This window comes from Castanea sativa, chromosome 3, assembly GCF_040712315.1.
Source record: "Castanea sativa cultivar Marrone di Chiusa Pesio chromosome 3, ASM4071231v1".
Taxonomy (NCBI): Eukaryota; Viridiplantae; Streptophyta; class Magnoliopsida; order Fagales; family Fagaceae; genus Castanea; species Castanea sativa.
Window position 1 is genome coordinate 32,688,626 of NC_134015.1, and position 15,734 is coordinate 32,704,359.

Consider the following 15,734-nt stretch of genomic DNA (forward strand, 5'->3'; position numbering starts at 1 on the left):
GTATTGAGTGCTATTATATGGTGCTATGTCGTAAGTTGAATATCTAGAATGATTTGAAGATGAAAATTATGGAAGAACTACATTTGAACCCTACTTTTTATGACATAAATATTATTTATTGTTGTCCATAAGAAGTCCTCCATTAACAGATAAATTACAGGTATATGGTGATCAAAGAAGACAAACATGTGAAGATCATGTTTAATAGGATGCAGAAAATGCCCCAGGTAAATGCTACTAAGTTATACATCAGTTTGGTGCCACGTGCAGAAGTTGGTGCCGATGAGGTGCAACAAATAACTACATCTCTACAGTTTACAATCCTAGATGATCAATGCACCACATTGGGAGGCTATACACTCCCACCTTAAGAGACACCAACAACAATTGTGAGCGAAGGTGGCAATAGACATCAAGATAAATTTTGTATAACTAGAGTTGAACCATTTACAAATTTAGGTGAGGAAGACGAAGACGAAGACTGTGTTGATCATGCTGCCAATAATGGTGAAAATCTTGATGGTATAGATGAGTATGAAGAGAAGATTGAGCAAGGTGACTTTGACAGGGATGTTGATGACCATGAAGTTGCTCCAATCTTCATGCAGACAATACGGTTGATTGTGATGAAGATGATGTGAGCGATGACATTGGTGTCCAACATGTTACAAATAGGACTATTGCCTACACACCTCTTGCCTCGTCATTCTATGCAAATACTTGGGAAAATATGGTTGATCCTTCATGTTTTGAGATACCATTTGCTTCTACTTAGCAAGAAGGGATGAATTTTAGTAAAATGTTGATTTTTGCAAATAAAGAGGCGGTGAAGTGTGCAATGATAATTTACGCAGCAAAGGATAATAAAAATTTTACAATCAATAGGTCAACCAAAACTAAATTGTGTGTGACGCGCATTTTTGAGTCATGCAAGTGGTACATTAAGGCATTCATGAACCCTAAACTTAAAGGCCTATGGATGGTCACGTCTTATGTGGGTCCTCACTGTTGTATACCCCTTGCCATGCAAAGAGATGGTAGAATGATGGGTTCTAACTTTGTTGCATCAGAAATTGTTCCAAAATTGTGAGAGGATCACAGTGCTCGTATTGATCAGCTCTAGGACATCATTAAAGCAAAGTATGATTATGAGCTTTCTTACTATAAGGTATGGGATGCGAAGCAAAAGGAACAAAAGGCCATTGCGAAGATATTTGGGGATTGGGAATAGTCTTACCAAATGTTGCAAAAGTTGTTGTTGGCATACTTGGATCAGGATCCAGGTACCCGGTACTTCTATCACACCATACCCGGGAGCGTACTTAGTACTACATTATTGTGCCATGTATTTTGGGCATTCGTTCCATGCATTGATAGATTTAGACATTGCAAGCCAGTGATCAATATTGATGGAGGGAATTTGTATGGTAAATATCGAGGGGTGTTATTGATTGCAATGGCTATTGATGCTAACAACAAGGTTATTCCTCTTGCCTTTGCCATCATGGACAATGAGTTAGGGCTTAGTCGGGGGTGGTTTTTAGAATGCCTTAGGGTTTTGATAGGGCATGTGATACTTGATGAGGGCATTTGCATTATTTCTTATCAGCATGGTGGTATCAAAAACACCAATTCAGCATGGCTTAAAGGTGATGATGGAAGATTACGGGTATTTCACCGATATTGCCTTCGACATGTTGCTAGCAACTTCAATGCACATTATCAGGACCTGATTCTAAAGGCATTGGCCTTGAAACTGGGATATGCTACGTAGGAAGCTAAATTTGAGTCCATAATGCAAACCATTAAGGAAGCCTAGATTGAGGCCCTTAGGAAGAACGTGATGGTAAAAGTGAAGAAAGGCAACCCTGTACCCTATCCACCATGCACATATCTAATGAATGAGGATCTAGACACGTGGACCCAGTCACATGATGGTGGAAAACATTATGAGGCAATGACAACCAATATATCAGAGTGCTTTAATGGGGTACTTAATGTAACACCCCAGCCTATTAAACAAAAAAATAAAATAAACTAAAAGAATGAAAGGTCATATTTTTGGCTCCCAAGTGCCCCACCTACCCAAAATATTCCCTACCACACATCACATTATCTCCCTTACACTCTTTGATTGGCGAACTATCTTCATATTTTTGTGTTTCTTTTCTTTTCTTATCACACAAACATATACTCCCCTCTCATAAACTCCCTCACTCTCCCATCGAGTTCCATTCTGTTAGGGTCATGTTTTATGTAATTAGCTAATCCTTTGACAAAATGCACTTTAGTTATAATTAGGTAGATCTAAGTTGGGTTTAATACATCAAGGAATTTGTTGTCAAGCATATCAAGTGTTTGTATTAAAGACTTGAACATTGATCCAAGATATAAGTGAAGAAAAGCTGTTTCATTAAGTTTCGACAAATACTACTATTGAGACTAAATGAGAAGCTCGATAGATGGCTCAATAGAAGCTCAATCTATGGAGAATTACGATTTTCAGTTTTTTAGATCTTAAATTCGGCTCAAGCTTTTTTATTTGTTTAGGGTTTCTTTTCTCACAACCCTAAATATATATAAGGCTTATTTTAAGAGCCGTTACATATGGATATAGAGACAAAGAGATTATTTTTCTTTGTGAGAAGCTACTACATTTGTTCGCTATAGGGTTTTATGACCAAGTGCTTCCTGATCTTCATTGTTGATGAAGTGAAGAAATTTGTAGCTAAAAATATATGTTTAAGTTGCTGGAGTTAGTCACGTACTGGAATCTGTGCAAATGGTTAGTCACAGATTGTAGATTTGTGCATCAAGGGAAAGAATGCTACTACAAGATCAAGTCCAATTGGGTGTTGGGCGAAGGTTCAACTGTAGGTTAGTATTTTGGGATAAGCTAAGGTAGTGGTAAGATACCTTATACTTGTAACTGCTTGATTGTTGGTTAATGGATTCTTGGGAGTGGTGACCTTAAAATCACCCAGTGGGGTTTTTTCCTTGCAAGAAGTTTTTCTCATTTGTCAACAAATCACCATATCAAATTTATTTTCTACTGCATTAGTTTAATTGGTGATTTGTTGGTGCCTCCATGATTTGCATGCAATTTAACCTAATTAATCAACTTGGGTAATTGAATTGATTAATCAGGGTCAAGCTATCTTGACCATCTGACCACTAAAAAACTCCTAAGAGAAAGACATAAATAACCATCTCACCTCTAAAACTTGTCAATCACAAAACATCTGTGTGCAATTCATAAAAGCCATGCTTGGTAAGGTGTAGCACTTGCATAACCAAAACAAGATGTTTGGCTTACATGATTGGGTATTTTATTTTCTCTCTTATATGCCTATGCATGATATGCTTGAAAGAAAATTTTTGCAAAGAACATGAAAAGCAAAAAGATACAAAATTCTTTTGAAAATGGTTGCAAGTGTGTTTCTAGGAGATGTGGGAGTTATATGATATACCTCAAAGGTGATGGTCCCCATCAAACAGTTATGATTGTGTGTGGATGTAATTGATCTTCTTTTATCCTCACTCTTCATATAATGAGTTACTTATGTCTTCTCACAAAAGTTTCACACACAACACACATACTCTTTGCTACTCTTAATACTATTGTATAAGTATAATGTGATTTGGCCATCACAAGAGATACATGTGGTAGTATATGCTCTTTAAACTGTCTAAACTTGTTTTTAAAAATAAAATTGGTTAGACTTGTTTAGTGTGTTTTGATCTAGGAATGCTTTGTTTGTTGAGACGTGTTTAAGTGCTTAACAGGCTTCTTGGTTGCTTGTTTTGTTGTTTATTGTGATTGCATTCATCTTGTGTTGTTTTTCCTCCTTGAAAAACCTTGTTTCAGGCTTCTCAATAGATGCTCGATACCTCCTCAATAGAAGCTTGATATCATCTCGATACATCTCTTTTCTATTGAGATTTCTGGATTTGTTCTCAATACCTCTCGATAGATAGCTCGATCCATCAAGTCAATTCTATGGAGTCTCTTTCTGCTCGATAGATGCTCGATACCTCCTTGATCTATCGAGAACTTTTTTCCATTGATACCTCCTCAATACCTCTCGATCTATCGAGCTTTTGTTATCAATACCTGCTTAATACCTTCTCGATCTATCAAGTTGCATTTTTCTATATATATATATATATCTAAGGTTTGACATGTATCTTTATCTTTTCAAACTCAAATATCTTGATATCTCTCTCTTCTCTCTCGATCCAAACCATCTTTTTTCACCAAAATCCTTCTTCCAATCCCTTTTTTGACCTCTATCAAGCTTCAATCCTCAGGTAAGTGGTCTAAATCCATTCTTTTTCTCTTTTCTCATCCATTTCATGCATTTTGACCTAGGTTTTCAAGCTTTTGGGAAAATTTTGGGTTAGTGAGTTTTGTTGTGAAGGTTTTGGGTTGGGTGTTGTTGATTTGTTCTCACATGTTCATGCATTGCATTCTCTTGCATTATAATCATATTTTCATGCATTCTAGGTTGTGTGCTTAATTAATCAATATGAGTGTTGTAGTTTGGATTGGGTTTTTGCCCATGATGCAATTATTTTTCCATGTAACATGCTCATGCATTATCATGCATTGCACTTCTTTCTTTCCTTCTTTCCCAAGACATATCTTTGGTTGTGTTCTTTTTTTCTTTTCTTTTCTTTCCTTCTCTATTAAGTTTCCTATCTATGGCACCCAAAAAGTTTGTTCCTTCCAAGAACCCAATTTCATGTCATGGTTCTTCTTCATCTTCTTCTTCTATTCTTGATTTTGTGAGGTTCTGTGAAAAGAAGGCCAAAGATGACTTCCAGGAGAACTGAAGGAAAATCTAGTTTTGTATCTCATAAAAAACACATAGCGGAAGCAACAAATAAGGATCTATTTCATTCATGATTGACAACATGCACTATGTAAATTTCAGAATTTAAGAACAAGATAGCGTACCTTGGTGTGTAGAAATTCAAAACAAAGATTAGAAGTACTTGAGAACACTTTTAATCTTCACTCCAATTCCACTTTATGCCCAAGATGTGTGGTCTCTCAATCAGCTTTTCAAAGGAGAATGATAGAATGTCTCACTCTCACATACACACCACTTCACAATGATGTCTCTCTCTAATTCTTTTTCTTAATAAAAAATTCTGTATGTTTCTCCCTATATAGCTAACTGATTATCTAATTGGGCTGGCCTATTGGGCCTTTCCAATTGGGCTTTAGTGTGTGGTTTGGAGTGGGACCAAAAGGGACCAATAAGACACTAGCTCCAATGGGCTTTGGGCTTTTCCGTCAACTCTTGATAAGTCCAAAGTTACCATTAATTATATTTAATACCACTATATAAATATAATTGCACTCTAGGCCTTATTAATAAATTATATCCCAAGACTTTATTCAACATGCAACCCCTTCATAAAATATTCGTAATAACACAAAGTTATGAATGTAGACTGCCACTTTGTAAATTACTACATCTTATCCTTGAGTACCCGGTTTAATCCTTTAAATTTATTCATCATATATTTATGAAATCCAATTTCATAAATATGTACTTTAGTAATTTCTTACCAAAGTGGTTAGGCCTAACTCTTTGAATAACTGATCGCATTAAACTTATCTTAAGGGAATATTTTATATCTCCAAAAAGAGATTATGAATTCCATCTTGAGAATATATGTTCCATCAACACTAAATGCAGCTGCCCAACATACTGAGGTTTTGACTGTTACTTTAGATCCCACTCCTAATATATCAAAGCAACCTACACCTCATGATCAGGTCCATTATTCTCTTAGGATTAAGAGTTCATGCAAATAGAAGTTATGAGATTTAGTATTCATTTGACAGTCGTTAAGAGAATAATAAATCTCACAACGGTCCGGTTCAATATGTCTTAACTCTTAAAACATATCAATTAGAAGTCTCCACTTCCATGATCAAGACAAATCATCTTAGTTGATACGTTATAGTCTTCGAGGATGAAATGCCCAATTTCATCACCGACTACAAACTATAAATTATGAGTTTACAAAAAACTTGTGACTTATATCTTTTGTGACTAAATCACATAAAGCACATACTATGCATCTCATGGACTATATGATAATGTCCCAATATTCATGTTACCATTATTTTAGATAATAATAAAACAACTTTATTAATCACAATATTAAGTCATACACAATGTCATACATAATATCATACATAGCATCATACAATAGGATTTAAGGGCACTAATCCTAACAAGAACTTCTCTAATCGAGTGATTCATTCGGAATGCTAGGTTATTCTGTTTGATTTTCCAGACATTCCTCTACCCGGTGTGTTTAGCTTTCGAGGTTAGGCTTCTCTATGTGAGATACCCAAGAGGTGTCTTGGTGTTTTCATTCAGGAGTTCTACTCCAACATGCACGCCATCGATACCTTTGTGCCTAGGTTCACTACGATATTCTGAGGTACACGTATCGTAGTCAAACCAGAGTTCATTTCCGAGGTATTATGCGTCCCTAGGATAGATTATTCGAACTACCCTAGTCACATTCATCTTTGTTCCATCTCTCGAGATGAGATGGCCTCACTATTTTATGAGAAAGCCATGGAATGGGGAGAAGCTCCAAATTTTTCCATAGCTGAGTTTGTTAAGGGTCCAAGGATCCTTAATATGGTGATGACCTTTGTTATCACACCATGTTCACACTATAACATTATCACTGAGCCTCGTGCTTGTTTTCTTCTCTCTCTCTCTTATGGAAGATTTTTCCATAAATTTTCCTTCACACATGATAGAATCTATGATAGATATCTATCGAGACACTGCTGCACATGGTAAGCTCATCTTTCCTTTAACTATCACACGCATCCTCTCACACGTGCATGTCACCTTTCCTCTCTCTACTCTTTTTTATGCCATGGGTGCCATCAGCAAGGAGGCTATTTAAAGGAGTGATGCACAACTGGCTGCCAAGTGGCCTCGTGTGGAGTATACTCCGACGAATGTTGCTTCTACTTCTCAACCCTCTTCCTCATCTGCTCATCCTTCTTCTTCTTCTAAAGTAGAGGTCTCTCTTGCTGCTATCATGGATCAGCTTTAGCTAATGTGTGTTGATTTTGGTAGTTGTCTTGACCATCTTTCTGATGAGATTTGTCAGATGAACACTAGAATTGGTCACATCGCTCGCTGCTAGTCTCACCTTGGTAGTTTTGCTTCTTCTCCCACCCTTAAGCCTGCTGAGGAGTCTTCTTTAGATGGTAGAGATGATGATGATGATAATGATGATGCTTCTGGCTTTAAGACTGGTGATGAGATGACTGCCTTTCAGTGATTCACCTTTTGTCACTCGTATCAAAAAAGGGGACTAGTTTTGTATATGAGAATAGTCATCTTGTAAAGGGGAGAGCTAGCATAAGGATAGAATAGTTAGGGGGAGAGTTCATTGAGTGATGTAGTGAGGTTTTGATGTAAATAAAAGCAAATAGCATATGTAAATTACATAACTTTCTTGTAGAATCTACATATGTAAATTTCTCATTTTCTTTATTTTTGGTGGAATGCTTACCTACTAATTTTTACACTTCTACTGTCTCGTATAATATTTAGTTTGCGAAGGAGGAGGTCTTGCATGTCCTTGATTAGGTGCCTCTTGTTGCAACAAAGATGAAGTTGAATGCAAATAATGGATTAAAACAATTCTTATACTAAACAGAATAGCAACTGCAATATTAATCATTAAGCTAAATTACTTGCCATACCTTAGGGCCAACTTTGTGTCCATGTTTGTGACCACCTATCCCACAAGGAGGTGCTTTTGATGTGTGTTTCGTCTAACCTTCTGGGTCTGCAGGTAACTCAGCAGCCCACTTGTGGGGGGTAAGATTTATAAAATAAACAAACGGGTCGTGGGCTTGATCAATTGGTACCAGTTTGTTTTCGTCATTGGGCCCCTAAGCCCACAAGTCAGCCTACACTACAGACATCCGAGGAACCGTCCGGGGATGAATGTCTCCTCGGATGGGCCTGAAGAACACCTTAGGACTTGCCAAGAAGATAAAAGGCAGAGTTCTGGAAAAACTATTGGGTAAGAGGGGGATCCAAGTACCCTCTAGAGGCAACGGCGTGATAGAAATATCTGAGAAAAAGGCTGCTACCTCCACATTAAATACCCTGCACCTACCTCCCTGGCCGCATTAATGGGGAAATGACCCCTGAATAGTAGAATTCAACTTTCCTACTATTATTTAAAGACTTCAAGAAGGTGGTGGAGAGGGGGCACCTAAGGATAAGATTTGTGTGACACATGGATATAAGAAGGAAGAAGAAGAATATTTAAGAAGAGAAGGGAGAAAAGAAAAAGGGGGGGATCTGTCAGTTAGCTAAAAAAGGAACTAAGAACTGTAATTTTTAGCATAAAAGAGAAGCAATATACAAGTCGTCCTCGGCTTATGTCCGAGGAGGTTCCCTTGTCATATTTGTTTATCATTTGCAAAGATTGTGGCATTCTAGCCTGCTTATCAAGTTTCCAATACCCCTAAACTAGATTTCAAATCCACACTCTACAAGTCTTATTGTTTAAGGCTCATTGGGCCTGAGCCCACGTCAATCTTTGGGTCCAGGTGCAATTGTGCACTTACACCACTTATTCTACATATTCATATGTAGCTGTTGAGCTTTGCTCTGAACATGAACAACATGGGGTGGGTCCATGGCCGAACTGGGTCCAGTAGAGTTGGAGGGTGGGAGGTACCCATGGTCTATATGGCCAATAGTGTGGTATGGTGACTTGGGGTGCATGACAAGATGGGTCAGATTGAAAGGATGGAATAGGTGAAAGCAAAGCGGCATCTGGAAATGAGCGTGGGGGTGGGTGGAAAGATGTTGGGGTTAGGAGATGCATGTTAAGTGACAGGATTCGGTGTATGTTTCTCTACTAGGTGGAAACATACAAGCGGCACCCTTGCAATCCACATTTCCCTCCTTGCAATGCAGTGCATAGGAAGTGTTGGGAAACACATGGAAAATACAGTTTTGTATTTCATACAAACACAAACAACAGAATATAAATGGATGTACTTCATTTATGTAAGATAACATGCAACAACTAAATTTTAGAAACAAAGAATAAGAAGGCGTACCTTGATGCAGTGAAATTCAAAACAAATGAAGATTGAACTTAGGAAGAGTTTCAATCTTCACTCCAATTCCACAATTTTCCCAATATCAGTGGTTTCTTAATCAGTTCTATATGTACTTGTTCAAGAGAATAACCAAGTGTCTTAAGAACAAACCATGAATATTTCTCTTTTTAATCATACGTATATTTCTGCACTTGGCAATTACTTTATTTAATAATTTTTAATAAATAAATAATTGATTATCTAATTGGGTTAGCTTTTTGGGCCAGCTCAATTGGGCTTTAGTGTGTGGCTTGGAGTGAGACCAAAAGGGACAAATAAAGCTCTAACTCCAATGAGTTTTGAACTTATCTGTCAACTCTTGACAAGCCCAAAATTACCATTAATTATATTTAATACATTTAAATAAATATAATTGCACTCTAGGCCTTATTAGTAAATTAAATCCCAAGACTTTATTAAACATTTAACCTCTTCATGAAAATATTTGTAGTAATACAAAGTCATAATGTGTAACTGTCACTTTGAAAATTACTACCTCTTGATCCTTGAATACCCGGTTTAATTCTTTAATCTATTCATATATATATTTTATGAAATTAGTTTTCACAAAATATAAACTTTAGTAACTCTTTACTAAAGTGGTTAGGCCTAACACTCTGAATAACCAAACCCATTAAACTTATCTCAAGGGAATATTTTATACTTCTATAAAGAGACTATGAATTCTATCTTGAGAATATTTGTTCCTCTGACATTATGTGTGGTTGCCCAACATATTGAGGTGTTGACCATTTTCCTAGATCTCACTTTTGATATATTAAAGCAACCTACATTTCTTGATCGGGTTCACTATTCCCTTAGGATTGAGAGTTTATGTAAATGAAAGTCATGAGATTTATTATTCAATTGACAGTCATTAATAGAATAATAAATCTCACAGCGGTCAAGTTCAATATGTCTTATACACTTAAAACATATTAACTAGAAGTCTTCACTTCCATAATCAAGACAAATCATCTTAATTGACATGTAATAGTCCTTGCAGATGAAATGTCCAATTTCATCATCGACTACTGTTAGGATTTGTGCCCTTAAATCCTATTGTATGATGCTATGTATGATATTATGTATGACATTATGTATGACATGATATATGACTTAATATTGTGATTGATAAAGTTATTTTATTATTATCTAAAATAATGATAACATGAATATGGAACATCATCATATAGTCCATGAGATGCATTGTATGTGATTTATGTGAAAAGTCACAAAAGATGTAAATCACAAGTTCTTTGTAAACTCAGAATTTATAGTTCGTAGTCGGTGATGAAATTGGGCATTTCATCTGCGAAGACTATAACGTGTCAACTAAGATGATTTTTCTTGATCATGGAAGTGGTGACTTCTAGTTGATATGTTGATATGTTTTAAGAGTTAAGACATATTGAACAGGACCGCTGTGAGATTTATTATTCTCATAATGACTGTCAAATGAATAATAAATCTCATGACTTCTATTTGCATGAACTCTTAATCCAGAGAGAATAATGAACCTGATCATGAGGTGTGAGTTGCTTTGATATATCAGGAGTGAGACCTGAAGTGACGGTCAAAACCTCAGTATGTTGGGCAGCCACATTTAGTGTTGATGGAACATATATTCTTAAGATGGAATTCATAGTCTCTTGATGGAAATATAAAATATTCCCTTGAGATAAGTTTAATGGTTTCAGTTATTTAGAGAGTTAGGCCTAACCACTTTAGTAAGAAATTACTAAAGTATATATTTATGAAATTGGATTTCATAAATATATAATGAATAACTTTAAAGAATTAAACCGGGTACTCAAGGATAAGATGTAGTAATTTACAAAGTGGCAGTCTACGTTTATGACTTTGTGTTACTACGAATATTTTATGAAGGGGTTGCATGTATAATAAAGTCTTGGGATATAATTTATTAATAAGGCCTAGAGTGCAATTATAATTATATAGTGGTATTAAATATAATTAATGGTAACTTTGGACTTGTCAAGAGTTGACGGAAAAGCCCAAGGCCCATTGGAACTAGTGTCTTATTGGTCCCTTTTGGTCCCACTTCAAGCCACACACTAAAGCCCAATTGGAAAGGCCCAATAGGCCAGCCCAATTAGATAATCAGTTAGTTATAAATGGAGAAACATACAGAATTTTTCAGAAGAGATTAGAAAAGAAAAAGAAACGGTGTGTGAGAGAGTGTAAGACACACTTTCATTCTCCCTTTAAAAACTGATTGAGAGACCACACATCTTGGGCGTAAAGTGGAATTAGAGTGAAGATTAAAAGTGTTCCCAAGTGCTTCTAATCTTTGTTTTGAATTTCTCCACACCAAGGTACGCTATCTTGTTCTTAAATTCTGAAATTTACATTGTGCACGTTATCAATCATGAATGAAATAGATCCTAGTTCGTTGCTTCCGCTGTGGGTTTTGTATGAGATACAAAACCAGAATTTTTCCTCCAACTACAAATTCAGATTTTGAGTTTACAAAGAACTTATGATTTATATCTTTTTTGACTAAATCACATATTAAGCATCTCAAGGACTATATGATAGTGTCCAAATATTCATGCCACCATTATTTTAGATAATAATAAAACATGTTTATTACATAGAACATAATGTCATACATAGCATACAATAGGATTTTAGGGCACTAATCCTAATAGGAAGGTCCCTTAATGCAGCTTCATATGGCTACCACAACACCTATTGTAACCAAAAAACAAGAAGGCAACACATTATGCAATTCTTCATTTTTTCGAGTAAGAGACAATACAATGTATATATTGTTCCTAAACATGTCAAAAAACACATTTGGTACCTAGTCCAGTAGAAATAAAGCTATTTGCTCATGTTACTGTTAGGATTAGTGCCCTTAAATCCTATTGTATGATGCTATGTATGATATTGTGTATGACATTATGTAAGACATGATGTATGACTTAATATTGTGATTGATAAAGTTATTTTATTATTATCTAAAATAATGGTAACATGAATATAGGACATTATCATATAGTCCATGAGATGCATTGTATGTGATTTATGTGAAAAGTCACAGAAGATGTAAATCACAAGTTCTTTGTAAACTCAGAATTTATAGTTCATAGTCGGTGATGAAATTGGGCATTTCATCTGCGAAGACTATAACGTATCAACTACGATGATTTGTCTTGATCATGGAAGTGGAAACTTCTAGTTGATATGTTGATATGTTTTAAGAGTTAAAACATATTGAACAGGACCACTGTGAGATTTATTATTTTCCTAACGACTGTCAAATGAATAATAAATCTCACGACTTCTATTTGCATGAACTCTTAATCCTGAGAGAATAATGGACCTGATCATGAAGTGTAGGTTGCTTTGATATATCAGGAGTGAGACCTGAAGTGACGGTCAAAACCTCAGTATGTTGTGCAGCCACAATTAGAGTTGATGGAACATATATACTCAAGATGGAATTCATAGTCACTAGAAGGAGATATAAAATATTCCCTTGAGATAAGTTTACCGGGTTCGATTATTCGAGAGTTAGGCCTAACCACTTTAGTAAGAAATTACTAAAGTATATATTTATGAAATTGGATTTCATAAATATATGATGAATAACTTTAAAGAATTAAACCGGGTACTCAAGGATAAGATGTAGTAATTTACAAAGTGGCAGTCTACGTTTATGACTTTGTGTTATTACGAATATTTTATGAAGGGGTTACGTGTATAATAAAGTCTTGGGATATAATTTATTAATAAGGCCTAGAGTGCAATTATATTTATATAGTGGTATTAAATATAATTAATGGTAACTTTGGACTTGTCAAGAGTTGACGGAAAAGCCCAAGGCCCATTGGAGCTAGTGTCTTATTGGTCCCTTTTGGTCCCACTTCAAGCCACACACTAAAGCCCAATTGGAAAGGCCCAATAGGCCAACCCAATTAGATAATCAGTTAGTTATAAAGGGAGAAACATACCAAATTTTTAAAAGAAGAGATTAGAAAAGAAAAAGAAAAGAAACGGTGTGTGAGAGAGTGTGAAACACACTTTCATTCTCCCTTTGGAAAACTGATTGAGAGACCACACATCTTGGGCGTAAAGTGGAATTGGAGTGAAGATTAAAAGTGTTCCCAAGTGCTTCTAATCTTTGTTTTTAATTTCTCTACACCAAGGTACGCTATCTTGTTCTTAAATTCTGAAATTTACATAGTGCACGTTATCAATCATGAATGAAATAGATCCTTTTTCGTTGCTTCCGCTGTGGGTTTTGCATGAGATGCAAAACCAGAATTTTTCCTTCAGTTACTGGTGCAAAAAGATGTAGGAGGGCTTGTTTTTCTTGTTTGGGACCCACAACCACTTACAATCAAGAATGCGGGGATCAATATCTACAACTTTCCTACGAAGATACTCTTGCAATGATCATGAAATGTATATGAGTTAAGTTTGAGGTAGAGACTTACTTCATGGACAATGGAGCACTAACTAGTGGACCATAAGCACCAACTGGCTAGGAAAGCTCAACCCTCAGGCACAAAAATGGGAACCTGGCCCATGCCCAATACTAGACCAACAGTAAGAACCCACCAATCTACCTGGCCATCTTATCGCTTGCCTTGCATAACTCTCTGTACAACCATGTAAGGTAAGCACTTCCCTAACTATACCTTCGTGGGTTGCGAAGGTGTAACAATAACTACATCCTATTGTCAGACTTGTCCATGAAGATTGTGTCCCCCAGTAGCGCTAGAATGTAGCACCATGCATAGTTATGCAGCTGAACCTCTTCAGCATTAGGCGGTAACACAACTACAACTTGCTCCAAAAGCAGTTTGATGAGAATCCTTTGGCCTTGTAGCACCATCATATTATCCTTAAGAACATTAAAGCCAAGGAAGTCCCAGCACAATTCCCTCCAATTCAAGGTAGTGTTGCTGACAACAGCCACGCCATCAATAGGAAACTCGAAAATAACCTCCACATCTTGCAACGTAATGGTCACCTCACCATGTGACATGTGGGAGGTGTGAGTCTTGGGCCGCCATCGCTCAACTAAGGCCATTATCAGTCCATGATCAATCTATCTACCTAGGGTCATACGGAGCCCCTCTAAACCAACTCTCTTAATTATGTCAACCACGTGGTCGTCCACCATTGGCTCTAGATTGTTAAACTCCTCGTTATGATTGCGGTAGTTAAGTGCCCCTGAATCCTACACACAATAGAACCATGGATTAATATAGAATTTACATAAAGTCATACTACATAAAGTTTTATGACATGAAGTTATAAATTGTTGACGAAAATTGTTAACCCATGTTTAACAATAATTGTTAGATTATATTGTCAAATTATGTTTGACAAATTTTGTTTAACGAACGTTGTCAAATTATGTTTAACAAACATTGTCAAATTATGTTAAACAAGAATTGTCAAATTATGTATAACAAGATTGTTATTTAGTCAAATTCATCAAACATAATTTCACCCATAGTCCTTTTGGTGTATGAATTTTATTGATGTGAGTAGTACTCATTCAAGATAATGTATCTCTTAATTACAACTCCTTGTTTCAAGGGAAGACCCTTTGATTCCAACCATGTCGTCTTTGTACACAAGTTTATTTATTTTCGTTTAAGGGGATATGTGTTTTTATTTATTTGTGGATGCACCTAATAATTTATTTAAGTTTCCTACGTACCCTTGACGGGGATCATGCGAATTCGTAATTCTTAATTTGAGGTTTTAGATTTAAAGTCCTCAAATTGATTTTGCTCAATTTAAATGATGGACATTTAAGTCAAATACTTTGTATTTAACTGAGCATCGACTTAATTTTGAAACTTTTGGGTGAGATAATTGGTTTTAATCTCAAGGATAAGTCAAGGACCATGTTTTTATGGAAATTGAATTATGGATTCTCTATTTGAGAAGTTGAATGTCCAAACAATTTCCCCTTTTATTTCATTTGCTTCCTTGTAGGAATTTAAATGATATTTGGATTGAGATTCCCAAATTTAATTAAGGGAAAGAAAACTCCTTTGAAGCAATTTTATTTTCTATGAACAAGTTTTAGGAATTGGGAATTGGAAAATTTCCTGAAATCAATTTTTATGGTCATTTTATTTTGTGAATTATTAAATTCAATCTTGATTAAGAAATTAGGAATCCCTAAAAAATTAGTCATGTTGGAATTTGAAGGAATTAGAATCCCCACTTTATTTAAAATAATTTTGGCAATCAAGGACTCCATTGAGATATGGTGGAGTTAAGGACTCTATTAGTTTGGTAGAGTTAAGGACTCTATTAAAATATGATAGAGTCAAGGACTCCATTAATGGGGTAGAGTCAAAGACTCCATTAAAATATGGTAGAGTTAAGGACTCCATTAATTAGGTAGAGTCAAGGACTCCATTAGTTTGGTGGATTCAAGGACTCCATTAACTGGGTAGAGTCAAGTGTTGGAAAAACACATGGAAAACACAATTTTGTATCTCATACAAAACATGCAGCGAAATATGACGGATTTACTTCATTTATGTGA

General features: G+C 35.8%; 1 protein-coding gene across 1 annotated transcript; it reads right to left on the reverse strand.

Annotated features, from left to right (window-relative positions):
• Positions 1-13,886: 13,886 nt before the first annotated feature.
• On the reverse strand, positions 13,887-14,252 carry LOC142628831 (serine/threonine-protein phosphatase 7 long form homolog). Its single transcript, XM_075802869.1, has one exon. The coding sequence runs from the start codon at positions 14,250-14,252 to the stop codon at positions 13,887-13,889; it is 366 nt and encodes a 121-aa protein (XP_075658984.1).
• Between the last annotated feature and the right edge of the window lie 1,482 nt (positions 14,253-15,734).